The 15,696-nt window shown below is 40.0% G+C and overlaps 2 protein-coding genes across 4 annotated transcripts in view; one reads left to right on the top strand and one right to left on the bottom strand.

Annotated features, from left to right (window-relative positions):
- IKZF5 (IKAROS family zinc finger 5) overlaps positions 1 to 12,289 on the top strand; it is a 13,340-nt gene extending 1,051 nt beyond the window's left edge. Inside the window, exons 2-7 of one of the 3 annotated variants that reach the window (XM_035896574.1) lie at positions 359 to 424; positions 1,298 to 1,390; positions 1,686 to 1,849; positions 2,140 to 2,322; positions 6,700 to 7,578; positions 10,511 to 12,289. In XM_035896574.1, the coding sequence (XP_035752467.1) occupies positions 1,717 to 1,849; positions 2,140 to 2,322; positions 6,700 to 7,578; positions 10,511 to 10,671 (1,356 nt within the window). In that variant the 5' untranslated portion in view covers positions 359 to 424; positions 1,298 to 1,390; positions 1,686 to 1,716 and the 3' untranslated portion in view covers positions 10,672 to 12,289. Of the gene's footprint in view, positions 1 to 52; positions 425 to 1,297; positions 1,391 to 1,685; positions 1,850 to 2,139; positions 2,323 to 6,699; positions 9,822 to 10,510 lie in introns of those variants that run through there. The other 2 variants (XM_035896573.1, XM_035896575.1) reach the window with 2 other exon arrangements.
- A 133-nt stretch (positions 12,290 to 12,422) lies between these two features.
- PSTK (phosphoseryl-tRNA kinase) lies at positions 12,423 to 15,690 on the bottom strand. The gene is made up of 5 exons (XM_035896576.1): positions 15,569 to 15,690; positions 15,001 to 15,199; positions 14,481 to 14,556; positions 13,894 to 13,987; positions 12,423 to 13,687 (listed from the first exon to the last, which is right to left on the bottom strand). Exons 1-5 carry the CDS (start codon positions 15,600 to 15,602, stop codon positions 13,482 to 13,484), a joined length of 609 nt encoding a protein of 202 aa, XP_035752469.1. The 5' UTR covers positions 15,603 to 15,690; the 3' UTR covers positions 12,423 to 13,481.
- Between the last annotated feature and the right edge of the window lie 6 nt (positions 15,691 to 15,696).

Genomic DNA, 15,696 nt, shown 5'->3' on the forward strand with positions numbered 1-15,696 from the left:
ATGAAAGTTCCAAATTAAATTGGTGAGGCAGGGAAAGGAAGTTCTATATAGATGATCCCCAAAATGTCTTTTCCCCAATCAGATTTTTTTTAAATTTAATGTAATTTTCTGTAAAAATGCCATTATAAAAGCAATCAATCAATTTTTTGTGCCTTACACAAAGGGACACACAGATTCTTCTGTGAAAATACGGACTTTTAGCGTTGTTTCACATTGAACCATTCAACATTTAGAATGGTTTAATTTTAAATTATTTCTTAGTATTATGATTTGGCGAAGTCAGTATTCTACATTACATTGTCCTATATTTCTCTTCCATATCTTTAATTCCTATCCTCATCTCTTTGTTTTATTGCAGGAGACACCAACAAATGGAACACAAATTAACTTAAGCCTACACGGGGCTGGTGAGACCTGAAAGAGGGTAGGGAAAACTGATACATGAAGATGTGTTCAAAACTAACTTAATGGTGATTATAGTGATAATAGGTGGGCATGCTTAGGTATGATGTGAAAGGACATACTCATTTGGATGCCAAAAAATGAACTAACATTTGTAAATAACTTTGAAGATATAAGAGAATGTGTTTAAATGTGGTGTTGAACTTGGGACTTGAGTTTTTGTAGGTCACCTAATGTTTTGTTTAGTAGTTATTGGAAAACGAAAAGATATTCTTATTGAAAATATAGCCTTATGTATTGTTTCTGATTGTAATCTGCAGGAATAATAATGTGACTGACTCACTGCCCTCTTTCCAATTGAATCCTAAGCTCTGCCTTTACAAATTCATTGCAAATTGAGACTCTAGAGGTTTCTCATTTACAGTCCCAGAATAGAGCATGACCACTGACTTCTAGTGAATATTTTTATTATTTCAATGCAAAATAATTAAATGGATTAAGACCTCTGTGCAGGATAGGAAACTGAAATTTTGGGAGAGCTATGAAATACTGCTTTCTGTAAGGCTTCTTTCCATCTTTGCTAATCGGCGACATTCAGTTGGTTTCCCAACATTACAGTTGCCGTAACTGACTTGCACAACTCTGGGATTTTTTTGGAGTCATGTGTTCACCAGAGAAATGATAGGTGAGGTAGAAGTGTCTTTCTGTGAGATTCACAAAGGAGATGCAGTCTTTGAAAAGCTTTTGTTGGAAGAGTAATTGTTTTAATCGGACTCATAGCAGTGGAGTGTTAGAACCTGTCTTTCAAAACACATGTATTTTTTCAGGTTTCTTTCTTGCAGCTCATGGGGATTGAGAAAAATAATGGACTTACGTTTCCTTTTTTTCCTTCCAGGGAAAGTGGAGAAGCTGTGCTCTGTGCTTTCTATCTGACCTGTTGGGAGTACATTTTGGAGCATGTTCGCTACTTAGCAGGGAACTTATTCGGGTATGATCCATTTAAAAAAAAAAAAAACTTGTTGATTTTGTTTATTACATCATTTTATCCAATTTAATATTGTCCTTATGTTACTGCAGCTGAAAGTGGTTTCTCCAGTAATACATATTTGGTGATATTTAATGAGTTAAAAATTCTAAAAACAATATTCTTATAGTTGTCAGTTGAGTCATGCTGTATGATAAAAGTAATCCTTCACTTAAGTTTGGTTTGGGTTTTTTTCTTGTTTTTATAAATGCGGTCAAATTCAGTGACACTTGTGCGTTGAAAAGATTTTTCCTTCTAGGCACAAGAGGTTGTAAATGTAAAGAGTGAATATGGGTGAAAAGAAGCCAGAACCCTTGGACTTTGTAAAAGATTTTCAGGAATATCTCACACAGCAGACTCACCATGTAAATATGATTTCTGGATCAGTTAGTGGAGACAAGGAAGCAGAGACTCTTCAGGGAGGTAAGCCAATTTCAGTGCTATCAAATTTTGGTTTTTTGAGAATGACTGCACTGTTTACATTCTAGATAATTATGCAGACTACTACAGTTGTATAGAAGCATTTCTGATAGTTGTTTTCACATGCCAAAAGATGTGTATGTACCTTTGTTTTAATTCGGGTATGTTCTTACAGTTCTGTATGTATAAAGACCAAGGGCATAGAGAAACAAAAGTTATTTGGCATATTGTCACAGCATGATAGATAGTATCCCACTGATTTGTGATTGAAATCTCTGTTGCGTTATTCACAGCTGGGACAGAAGGTGATCAGAATGGTCTGGATCATCCTTCTGTTGAAGTTTCACTGGATGAAAACTCAGGAATGTTAGTGGATGGGTTTGAAAGGACATTTGATGGAAAGTTAAAGTGTCGATACTGCAACTATGCCAGCAAAGGAACAGCACGGCTCATAGAGCATATCAGAATTCATACAGGTATGAAATATCCTGCAGTACGTTGCTGTGAGACATGGTGGTACTAACCCAGTGGTACAATTTGCATGTGAGGAGTTAGCATCTTCAAGCAGTGTGATAGTTCTTAGAGTTACTCAACAGTTAGAACTGGTTTGTTCTTTTTTAATCAATTAGAACTGGTTTGTTCTTTTTTAATAGGCTATTTTTTTAAAGGGGTGCCATGTATCTATTTAAATTATGCAAATTCCTACTTACATTTATTATTGCAGACTAATGAATTTGAAGTAACTATGTGTGGGAGTAAAGTTTGGCATGAAAGCATCAGTGTAAATTGAAGGGCCCTAAATGTGACTTTTAGTTTTTTCTTGCTAATCAGAAAAGTGAAATGTCACGTGAAGATTTATGGGGCTCTTCTTCCTCTGTTGTTTAGCTATGAAAATATTCCTGTTTTGTGCAGCATCCTAGATGTGGAAGTACAAAAGCCAGTAATAAGAAGAAAGTTTTCTTACTGGTAGAATATTCAAAGCTGAGGGCATAAGTGATTAATAACAGTAATGAAAAGAAAAAATACTGTGGCTTACTTAAGAGCATTTGCCACTGTTGAGTTTGTAAAGCTGAAAAGGAAAACTCTCAATACAGGTTAAAATATCCTAAACTGTTCACGAAGTCAGCTCAGAATTCTTGGCAAATGAGAGAAAACAAATGAAAGGTCCTTGTGAAATCTGACTTTGGTGCCTGCCGAGTATGTTACTTCAATACAGAAGACCCTGCAGCGGTGGCTTGTTTCGACAAGGCATAATGGGGTAGAAAATGGCAACCAACTAGAAACCAAAGAGTTCTGAGGTTCAGACTCTGAAGATCTTGTAAATTATTCTCTTGTGCTACCGTGAGCTACCTTGGTGTGTAGCTGTTGCTGTTTTCAGGTTCCCAGTGGAAATTTTGTGTTGTTCCAATAGTGGATAAAATACTGTGGCTTGTGTGCCTGCATTTGACACACTGTTAATGCCATGGCTTGCTGCAGATCTGCAAAGCAGCAATGTCTTCTGGAGCAGGTTTTTTTTTTGTCTAGTTTTTCATAAAGCAGTTACAGCTTCACCTACCATTTGCCTCATATGGTATGGTGACAACGAGAGATATTTTTCTTTTGGCAGCTTTACTCTGTGCAGTGCTATTTCTGAGCTTGTGAAATGAGGGTCATGTAGTGGGAGAAACTGTACTGCAGACTTAACGCAGTTCACTGTGGCACTTTAGGATGACTTTTAAATGGTACTTAAAGATGTAGAAGTAACATCAACTATAAAATTTCATGTCTTTTCAGTAGTATATAGCTATTGCCATCTAAAAACTTGAATCCCCAAGTGACTACTGGCCAGTTGTCAACATGACCAGATAGACTGCTAGAGCTGTGACAGGAAACATAAGTGGCTACTAGAAGATGTTCGTATTGTGTGTTTGCTGATTCTTGAGATGTTTTTGATAGCTTTGGTGTGCATGGGGTTCCTCAAACAGAATGACTGACATGTTGTTACTTAATGTCAGATGTCATAAATTTTATACATACGAGAGAGCAAAAAGTCAAAGCTTCTTTAAGTTTCAAAATGTGGGTATTGGTATGGTGTCAGCATTCCTTCTTTTACTCTAGGAAGTTGCCTACCTTTTGTATACTCTCAGATCTTCGGTTAACAGTTCTTTTTTGTTTTCAGAGTGCTTTCTTACCCTGCTGTTACTTCAGAGAGTAGAGGTCACTATGTGGCTAGAGGTAGCAGAACAATACCTGCTGCAGATTGTGAGCATTTCAGCATGGTTGTCACATAATGTACACAAAAGCAAGAAAGATTCCCACCAAAAATTGGGATGCTGAGAAATGTGCTCCGAAATACTGACACAGTGGTCATTGTTCAGAAGCAAACATTCCATGAGCTCCACAAATCTGGTTTTTAGGGCAAAGCATAATACTTTGGGTTTGTGCCTTGACTAGGTTGTTATGGTTGCAGTATATGATAATGTTAGCATTATACCTTTGCATGTGGGATGACTGTCATCTTGGTGCTGCTGCAGGTAATCCCGTTATCAGAGGGTGTATGCATGACCCATTTGGTCAAAGAAACTTTTACAAAGGTGCCAAATCGATAGCACACATCACCCTACTGCAAAAATCATGCAGTCTGAACTATTGGTTTAAGAAAGCTAGCTAGCAGTGAGAGGGGGCACAGGGGGTGGCAGAGAGCTGCAGCGCTTGCACGCGCCCTTGCACACTGAACGCTTGGTCGCCAGGTTACTGCTTCAAACCCGTCTGATGCCTAGTGAAACACTGGTCACTGTACAATGATAACAGTTCATTTCCCTACCCCAGTCTGTTCAGTTTTGTAATAGAGACAAGAATCTCAGGCTGCCAGAGGTCTCTTTCTGTAGAGTTTCCCCTTTGCCTTTTTACAATGCGTTTCATATCCTTAATTTTAAGAAAGCGCTGCATGGTGTCCTGATAGCAAGAGCATTTTGCTGTTACCTTAATGGCCCTTCAGAAAGCCCTGCTTTGTTTCTTTGTACAGAGACGGGGCACTCCAGAACAAGGAAGGGGTTTTTTTGTTTTTACTTAAGGGCAAGGAGATCCAAGACCTGAGTATAGTTTTGTTCAGAAGCATGGTGAGGAAGTGCGGCAAAGGGCCAAGAGGTGGATTGCATCAACTGTGAAGGCTCAGAGAGACTGAATTGGCATTAAAATAGGGAAGTGATAGCTGATGAGTAGCCTCAGAGCAATGTAAGTAAATAGGTAACGCATCCTGGATAACATGCAAGTGTGGCAGGGTATCTGCCGAAGTAATTATGACCCAGGCATGTCCAAGCAACCATTATTAAGTGCAACTTCCTGCAGAATTAACTTCATGCTGAGTCTGACAGCAGTGTAATTAGTAGTTCACCAGCTGTGTTGTATTAAGGGCATGTAACATGGGATACAAATTTCTGTGTAACTAGTTCAGAACGAAATAAGGCCATTCAGATTGTCAAGTTCTTTGCGAATGCAGGGAGTTTGTCAGTCTTTTTACATTGTTGTTTGTACCAAATCTACGGATCTTTACACACACATTTATATCTGAATACATATATGTGCTTATGGAGAAATCATGGTTTCAGTTGGTGCAAATAGGGTACTTAGAGGTAGCACAAAAATTATTTACTGTCCTCTTGAAGAGCCAGTGATGTAGGGGAAAAAAAAAATCTCAAGTATCCCACGTTGTGATTCCAAACTGTGGGATGCTCAACACGGGAAGGGCTTTCTGTGTCAGTCGTATGCCATCTTACTGGGCCTGTACAGTGCTCGCCAGAGATCTGAATGCAGCTTTTACAGTTGTTCTAGACAGATTTTGAAAGCCACAAAACAGATATATTGCCCTGTATTTAAAATAGTAGAAAATGCTTTAAAAAACCCCATAAAGGCTGAAGAGAAGGAGCCCACTCACATTTTCTTGGAGTTTGTCATGCTGTGTGGCAAGAGAATCAGTTGCACAACAGTGATTTAGCAATTGACCTGGCATTCCAGATAGGAAGGTAATATGGTGTTTCGTTTCAGCATCTGAACACACATCAAAAGCTTTAGGCATGTCTGATATTGCAGACCTGGATATAAAAACTCCTAAAAGATTAGGCTATGAAAGGAAAATCAGAAGTCCCAAAATGTGTTGGCCTGTAATTATGTTTGAAAGTTTTCCGAGTACTTTTGAAAGTGTTAATGTGAATATCTCTAAATGTCATTTAATAGAAGAACAAAGCTCTACCTATCAGAGAGGAGAATATCTGGTACTATTATGTCTGGGAGAGCACACAGCTGCCTAGGGATTAGCTGGCTTTTGTTTTCTTTAATAACTGTTTAGCCACAGGATCCTTTTCCAAAATTCAGTTCTTGAGTGGATGCATGTGTACAGGGATTATTTTGATAATAGTTCCAGGATGTTTAAAAATAGGAATGTTTGGAAGATATCAAAAGGGTACCCTCCCTCAATGTTTAAACACAGTTACCATTAAGAATGATTACATTTTGGTGGTACAGACATTCCTGCAGCCAACTGTTTATGTGCTTTATAGGTGAAGAAGAACTTGGATCCAGTTAAGAGCACCACTCAAACATCGTTGCATTCAGTCCTTGGATTGTTGCTGCAATTCCTGCTCAGGTTATCTGTTATGCTAATTCTGGTCACATTTTTTTCTTAGGCTTACTGTCACTTGGGTGAGGCAGAGATGTCTAAATTTACTCCACTCTTCCACCAGCTGAAGTCAAGACTAGCAGTGACTCTGAATCTGAACTCTTTGATCAGCAGCTCCCAGTTAGCTACTTTCTGTTCCATGAACAGCCTTTTTCAAGTGCTCCGAGATGTTGTAGTATAATCTATTTTAATTTTCCAGGTGAGAAGCCGCACAGATGCCACCTGTGTCCCTTTGCATCAGCTTACGAACGTCATCTGGAAGCTCACATGAGATCGCATACTGGTGAAAAACCATACAAATGTGAATTGTGTTCCTTTCGCTGCAGTGACAGAAGCAACTTATCTCACCACCGCAGGCGCAAACATAAAATGGTGCCTATCAAGGGTACAAGGTCTTCCCTAAGCAGCAAGAAAATGTGGGGGGTTTTGCAGAAGAAGACCAGCAATTTGGGGTACAGCAGAAGAGCATTAATTAATTTGAGTCCACCTTCCATGGTGGTTCAGAAACCAGACTACCTTAACGATTTCACTCATGAAATCCCGAATATCCAGACTGAAGCGTATGAGAGCATGACAAAACCAACGCAGAGCAGTGGGTTGCCGAGAGATCCACAAGACCTCATGGTAGATAACCCTTTAAACCAGCTCTCTACGTTAGCCGGACAGTTATCTAGCTTGCCACCTGAAAACCAAAATCCAGCCTCTCCTGACGTTGTTTCCTGTCAAGATGAAAAGCCTTTCATGATACAGCAGCCTGCTGCACCAGCAGTCGTTTCAGCTGTGTCAGCAAATATTCCTCAAAGTTCATCTCCAACCAGCCCAGACCCTCGGCCTACACACAATCAAAGGAACTATAGTCCTGTGGCTGGTCCCAGCAGCGATCGCAGCGCCCACACCAGTACTCCCAGCATAAGTAACAGTCAACCAAGTACTCCAGCTCCGACCCTTCCAGTTCAGGACCCTCAGCTTCTGCATCACTGCCAACACTGTGACATGTACTTTGCGGACAATATCCTTTATACTATTCACATGGGATGTCATGGATTTGAAAATCCTTTTCAGTGCAACATATGTGGGTGTAAGTGTAAAAATAAGTATGACTTTGCTTGCCATTTTGCAAGAGGCCAACATAGTCAACATTGACTTGAGACCATGCTTTCGTTTAGTTTTTTAACATATTACAGTATATTTTTCATACTTGCTGAAGGAAAGCTTGCACGTTCCCATAAGGAATCTTCATGTTAATCAGTTCGACAAAAGAGTCAAATTTATTTCTATGTTGTCATAAAACTTGCCAGGGAAATTTTGTGTAAGATGTGGTTGATATTTTATATGTAGCCTTTCAAAAAAGCTGAGAGAGCGCTATAAGAATTGGAAAGCATTTACATGTTTTGGTTGCTAAATTTAAGTTGCTTGCACTTAATCCCAAGAAACATTCTACAAATGTAGAAGCAGAGCATGTGTCCTGAAACACAGGATGCAATTATCGTACTATTGCTAGGCAAGACAAAATACATTAACCATAAAATGCGAAAGGTTAATGCAATGACATAATGGTTACTTTGGAGGCATATTTATCCTTAAAAACTTAGCCACTACTCCAAACTGGAAAACCAAACAGAAGCAACTTTCACATACAAATTCAATTTGATGTAAAACTTGCTTTAATCTGATGAAGGTTAAGAAGTTTTTGCTTAGTATAGTCTACTCTTCATGCTCAGGCTCAAACACTAAGTATTATTTTTAAAACTTGTCACAAAATTAGAAGATAACAGGTTATTGTGAACGAAACTGGTAGGAAAAAAGAAACAGTTAACAGCTTGTCACTCACTAGTTACACACAGGAAAAATTAAACGTGACACCTTATTTTAAACTACATTTACCAAAATTTTACATGTCATCCTTTTTAAAAGGAGGTAGTTTATAAGCAGTTGTAGTAAAGAGCTTGTAGAACTAGTTTATATTCCGTGAGATTTTTAACTGCCTTAAACTAATTTGTACAGATATTTAAAATTTGCACAATTAGACTTCTGTCTTACTGATAGGAGTTCTAATAGAAACAAACAAAAGGTTTACAAATTAAAAATAATTTGTTCAGTTTTATCTCGGGCCAAGCTACAACTGATAGGTTGCCTGTATGTTTGAAAGTTGTATAATCTAGTTTATTGCAAACTTCAGCTAACTTGGAAGTCAGTTTGTCTTGTCCCCTACCCCAAATTCGTTGTCCTTTTGGTGTGCTAGAAATAAGGGGAAGGGCTTCTGGGTTTTCTGAACTGTTCATGTAGTAGGCAAAGGAATATTGGCTGACATCATTTGAAGTTGTTACAATTAATATTGTAGGTGGCAAATGGTAACTAAAGATGTACACCAAGTCCATTGCACATTTTTTTTATACTGTACATCTTACTCTAGAAGCACCTAGGCTAATGGACAGGCACTTTAATACAAACCTAAATAAAACATCCTAGCAAAATGAATAGAAGCTCCTGCTACACAGGAATTTGTAATGTTTCAAAAAAGTGAAGAACTGTTACTTTTCCCATATTTAGGCATGCACTTTTACCTTAGTTTGTCTTACCTGAGACAAATTAAAGCTTCCCTTATATATTCCCCTTTTACTGTCAGCAAAATATGGCAGCAAATACCCTTTGGTAAAAGCAGGAAGATTTTATTAATGTTCTGCAAGTCAGAGGTTGGAATCTGAATAGCAAATGTTTGGCTTATTCAAATGTATATTGTTATGGGAGCTAAAGCTTCCTGAAGCCAACGGAAAAACTTACGACGACTTCAGTGTAAGATCAACGCAGGAAAAACCACCCTTCTGACAATTGTAGCTTTAGAAGTAATTTTGACTTTAATGAATTAGAAATTTGGGAACCAGATGTGTTTCTCTCTACCTAACTTAGCTACTGTTGAATTTTCTGTGCTTAAGTAACCAGTTGAAGGAACTGGACTCTTGCCTGCACAGAGTCTTGTAGTAACAAGGTCAAAAATACGCCGTTGAAGTATTTCCAATGTAGTGAAGGTGAATGATAACGCACTATCACTCCTAAAAATGTTTTTGGTTTCAGGCCTGGTTCAAAATCCATTTCAGTGGATTTGTAAGACAGAATGTAATTTCCATTTTTCATAATGACACTCTTTATAATTCCAAAAATATCTTTGTTGCTTTATACTTTTAAAATTTATTTTATAAGCAGAACTGCAACTCTGTATGGAGTCCTTTGTTTTAAGGACTAAAAGTTCACAGAATCACAGAATGGCCAGGGTTGGAAGGGCCCTCAGGAGCTCACCCAGTCCCACCCCCCTGCTCAAGCAGGCTCACCCAGAGCAGGGGGCACAGGACAGCGTCCAGGCGGGGGTTGAATATCTCCAGAGAAGGAGACTCCACAGCCCCCCTGGGCAGCCTGGGCCAGGGCTCGGGCACCCTCAGAGTAAAAAAGTGCTTTCTCATGTTCAACTGGAAGCTCTTCTGCTTCAGTTTGTGCCCCCTGCCCCTTGTCCTGTAGCTGGGCACCACTGAGAAGAGTCTGGCTCCGTCCTTGTGACATCCACCCTTGAGGTATTTGTACATGTTGATGAGGTCCCCTTTCAGTCTTCTCTTCTTCAGGCTAAACAAGCCCAGCTCACTCAGCCTTTCCTCACAGGGGAGATGCTCCAGTCCCCTCATCATCCTAGTTGCTCTCCTCTGAACTCTCTAGGAGTTCCTCATCTTTCTTGAACCGGGGAGCCCAGAACTGGGCACAGTACTCAAGTTGACTGAAAGGGAATCCAGTTGGGTTACTGCTCCTGACCAGGTTTTGTAACATGGTGTTTCCAGTCAAAGAATAATGTAGAAATGATAGCTCTTTTTTGATCACATATTGACAGGTTCTAAAATCTAAATTTGGCTAAAGTAGGTATCAGAACTACAAAGGACTCTGTTAAAGACCATTACAATTAGTAATTTATAGAGGTCATTTTCCTTGCCTTTTGATAGATGATGTAAACTTTTATTCTGGGGCTCTAGCAACTCCAAGGAAACTTCTGAAATGGCGGCGTTCCAAGGAGCACCCTCCGGTGGTGAATGATGCCCATCACCACAGACAAGTTCGCCTTGGTTCGTGGCTCCAGCCTTTCTGCCTCCTGGTATCAGTAGGGAGATTAACTCCAGTGAGCACAAATGTTTGAGATTTCATCCACTCGTTCCGTTTATGTGGTTTCTGATCCATTAGGACTTTCATTGGCAGTGCCTGTAAACATTACAGACTTTTCTTTTTGTGCCGGCTCGTGATTTGGCAGTTTAGAAAAATGTCTTCTGAGCCACGATGCCCCTGAACAGAAGTTCAGGTAGGAGAATAGTTAGGTCACTAAGAGAGGAAGCCTGCGCGATCTTACTGAAAAGGGGCCCTCATTTAGGAGGGGACCCTCTGTTGCGGGGGAACATATGTTCTTAATAATAGAACTCAGTATGAAAAAACCCTCTAACCTGAAACCTTGCAAATTGTTGTTTAGAAGTATTTGAACACTGCTGACTTAGTACCATTGTTTCTGCTTCGAAGTACCTAAGGAAAAGAAAATCAGCTTGAACATCTATGAGCTGTTGAACAATGGTAAAACTATTTTTCCTTCTTTCCTTGTGCAAGCTCCTGTTTGCAGGGGGGATTCTCAGGCGGCAGCAGGCTTTGGCGTTCACCCCTTGATTCTGCAGCCAGACCTGCAGGCGGATTCCCACTGATGTCCTAGTCCTTCACTGAGGGTCACCCTCTGGACTAGGCTGCTCAATTTTTTGACACAGTACTGTGCATTCAGTTGTGCCAAACAGGACCCTGACTCGTACCGATTTCCTTCTGTCTACTGAGTAGGTTTGGAAGGTGTATTTTCGTATGAGGTTTTCATAATTTTGTACATACTCTTTCCTATAATTTAAAGACCAGAATTAGAACTGGAAAATTGTTTAAGAGTGTGATGCTGACGATTCCTTTGCACAAGCAAGCCTTACTTGGAGTCAGTGAGGAACACTTGTCGGGAATTGCAGGATCGAGTCCTCGGTTAGGACTTTTCATATTGAGTTCTCCACGTGCTACTCTGCACTAACTTGGTTTTTTTAAAAAACCAAATCCTTATCTTATAAGGTGGTGATTAGCATTTTAACTTGTAGTAACAGGGAAGTTTGGGAATGAGCTGAAATTTTTCCATAGCTTGACTCTGTTAAGTTCTGTAGTTGCAAAACATTAACTTTGTGGGGTTTTTGTTTTTATTGTAATAATTTTATAGATTTGTTGACATTTTTAACATGCACTATTTATAGTACTCTTAATGCAGGCTTACTATTTTGAGACTGAATATTCCAATGAACATGCAAACATTAGATATATGAAGATCTTGCTGGATTATCTCAGTTAAACCAACTGTGAAGCAGCTAATAGGGAAAAATAGTTGTTTTTTCACAGATAGGGTGTTTGGACGAAGAGGACTTTTAACATAAAACTCAGTGCTGGAAGACACGTTCCAACAGTGTTTCCTAGCAAAATGATCTGTTGCTATTTGTTCTGCTCCAGAATGTTTGGGGGGGTTGCTTTTTGTTACTTTTTGACGAAGGGAATGTAATTTAGAGGTCTTCACTGGCAAGTTTTCTATTAATTTTAAGCTTCTTTGAAAATCTACAGCAATTGGATGTTCTGCTGCAGGAAATCTATTCCCTGCTGAAGCGTTTCTCATTGAGCAATCTTTGTGTATGTGCTTCTAAGTACCTGCTTTGTTAATAATATGTATTTCAGTGTAAAGAGCATATTTTGTATGCAAAAATGAAACCTGTTAGAGTTGTAAAATAAATAAATTTTATCGTGTAGTGAATGTTTCAGATGAGAAGGTTAATTCTCAAATAACTATATCTAGTGTAGTTAATGTTGTGAAGCTTTGCTTTTGTAAGATATGAATAAAATAACACTTTCTACTTAAGTCTCATGTTAATTCTTAATTACACACACTTTGACAGCTGGAACTGGTGAACTGCTCATGGCCAGCTGTGGTCTAGATGGAAGGAAAAGCTTACCTTTTGGGTAAGCAAGTTTCAGTCTGCTCAAGTCAAAAATGCTTAATTTTAGTGCTGAACCAGGACATGCTTTTACTTCTTTCCACTGTTAATCTTGCACATTTGGTTATCTTGCAGTGTCTTTGTTTCCTCATACTCCTCTTGCATTATCAAGGGTGCTTGTATGTCTGAAATCAGGGGTTTTATCATGGTAAGGTGGTTGTCACTGCATATGGAACTTCTGTGAGTGGTGTTAGATACTTGGAAGGCAGCACCGAATGTCAAGTTCCTTTGGACACTGGAGTTAATCCGACACGTGTGCGTGCAACTCTCAAGAGCCTGAATTTAACTGCACCTCAAACTTCTTGTTTTTCGCAAAGTTTCTGACGGGGAAACAAGCAGACAAGCCAAGAGCCTGATCTAAAAAAGGGACTTAACTGAAGTGGGACTTGGATTCAACTTAGGTGCTGACTTCCTGACTTTGGCTGCTGTAGGTCGTTGTCCCCACGTCATGCCTTTAGTGCTGAACTCCATCTTGCTTTCCAGAGCATGTGTGCCCTGGAAACACTCAGCTGCCCCTTGGACAGCATGGGGCAGGTCACTGCCCAAGGTGCTCTTCACAGTCTCGGCTGTGGGGCTCTGAGAAGGCTGATCCAGCTGGAAGTTGGCCCTGCTGTAAGCAGGGAACAGGACTAGATGGCTCCTAGGTGTTCTTCCCAGGCTACCTTTTCCTATAAATCTGTGAAATTTAAAATCTAAGGATGGTTTATTGTTGGCTTGATCTTCCAAGTCAAACACGGTACGCCAGACTGCATTTCTCTTCCATAATATGGGGAGAGGAGTCGCAGAAGGCACGAGCCTCAGGAGAAGGAAGCAGTATCTCAGATGTTTTCAGCTGTAGTATGCAGAGAGTACTGCATTTTTAACATTCTGGACGCTTAAAAAACCACCAACTTTCTCTATGTCATTATCTTAAAATGTATTTATTAACTACAGCGGTTGCCTCATGCTGGAATGAAGAAGTTACACTTGTAGTGGGGTCAGAATATGGACTTTGTATGCAAATTTGGGTTTCCAAATTACTTCCTTGGCGCAAGTTTTCTAAAAATTCCACTTTGAGTTTGTTGAGTTCTTCTGCCAGGCTCTTCATCTCACTTGGGAGTACGTTTTTATCTAAAAAGAAATTAAAGCTGCACTTTTAACTTCACATTTAAAGACAAAAGTTATGGTCTTTGACTCACATTCTAACTGACCAAATTTTGGAAGGAGATTGCCTCAATCACACCTGTGGGGTTGAGATTCCTTAACAATTTACCCCAAGGGAATTTCATCTGTTTAGTCTAGGTCACAGGCTCACACCTGGAACACACTATACGTACCTTTTGCGTCCTTCATTGTCTGAGAGATGATGCGTCTGCAGGCCTGGTCAGCCTGGTGGACAGCACTAGCCGCGCAGATTGCTCGATCTGCTTCCTGTCCAGGGTGACCAACAGAAAAGAGGTGCAAACTCGTTAAATTTGGTTCAGACTGTCATCAGCTTTTGAAACGCTCTTTGAAAGCACATAACAGCAGCGGGTGGGTGGCTGGTGCAGTGTGCGCCCCGCACCCTTGAATTCAGAGGCAGGTGTGTGGGCCTGGGCACCTGCCAGAGACAGGTGTGTGCGACATTAGGGAGTGAACATTATTTTCCTTAGCATGACACGAGAGCTCCAAAAGGCAATCCTTTTACTACTGTAGAATATTAACAGTATTCTTAAAGGTTGTTCAGTGCTTTAACTTAATAAGGTGACCGAAGTACCGGTTTCAAAGAGGATTCACTTTTCTGTGTACGCTTTTGCGATCAAGAAATGCACTAGCTATTTCTCAATTTCTGCCATCGCGGGTACCCGAATCCCGTTCAGGAATAACAATTAACTCGTTCGCTGTCACGCAAAGGAGCCGTGACTGCGAAGGCAAGCAGTGCTACCTTTTGTTCAGTGTTTTCCTCATTTTGCTTCACTGGATTTTCCAAAGCAGTGGCCAGCAAACTAATTATCTGCTCACTAAGGAAACAAACAAAAGGGTACACCACATTAACTGAACAGTTTCGCTAAAGATTTTTCTTTTGTTTTGTAGTGACACAGTAAAAAAAAGCAAGTTTTCAGTTAAATTATGAGGTAATCAATGAAATAATCTTTATACAGCAAATTAGACCAAACCCAACTACAACTAAAACTACAGCCAGTTACTTCCAGTCTTAATGTTTCAGACAGTTTACAGACATTTTCAACAGCAGTTCAGAAGTGCAGTCAGGTTTAATGTTAACTCTGCAAAGAATGATGGCTGCGAGCTCTCAACAACTGGCATGTATTGTGTGTAACTGCCTGCCCCCAAATCACCACACGGCACACTTTCTACATGCTGTTTAGACACAGTAAAAAGCTTCTACCCGCCCGTTTACGAAAGCATTACTTATTGAAAACCCTCGCATCAATCCAGCAGCGTACTTATCCTCTGAAGCACAATCAAAACTTTTCAGAATGAGGCTGTTCTGTTCCCAAGCATTTTTCTTGAGATCTGGCATTTCTATTTTTCTCGCCATTAAACATATTGTCTGGTCAGGTAGCGGATGACTTCTTAGACGATTTCTCTGCAAGCAGCATTCGAGTGGACACTCTAAAAATAACTGGCAGAAGCTCAAGGCATCTAAAAGAACACACAGAGACAATTCTACCTTTAAACTGTTCAAGTAATAACTTCTGAGAGTGACATGCACGAGAAAGGCTTTACGTGAATGAGTAACTTCTACACTAGTTCTGAGCCTGAAAAGGAACACGAACCTAAGAAGAATACGAGCAATTTTACCTTCAAGGCTGCTCGAGTAGTAATTTCTGAGATCAACATAAGTAAGAAAGGCTTTAAGTGACCTAGCAACTTCTAACAGTACAGTAATAAAGTTGACGGTTAAGAATAAGGAATGTTCCGCAAGAGGACTTAAGAGAAAGGCAGCTGAAGAGAACTGAATTTCCTTCAAAGCTGAAAACGTTCTTATGCAGAGGAAGGACGAGTAATTACATTTGCGAGCCAGCTGGTACACCTCGTATCTCATGCTCCGGTAATAAAAATTGTCATCCAGGATCAGGTAGAGCGGCCTGGCCGTGGCTGCAGCCGTCCCGCGATGGCCGGCTCCGGCGCGGCTCCTC

Source organism: Egretta garzetta, unplaced genomic scaffold (genome assembly GCF_000687185.1).
Source record: "Egretta garzetta isolate BGI_Z169 unplaced genomic scaffold, ASM68718v1 scaffold386, whole genome shotgun sequence".
Taxonomy (NCBI): domain Eukaryota; kingdom Metazoa; phylum Chordata; class Aves; order Pelecaniformes; family Ardeidae; genus Egretta; species Egretta garzetta.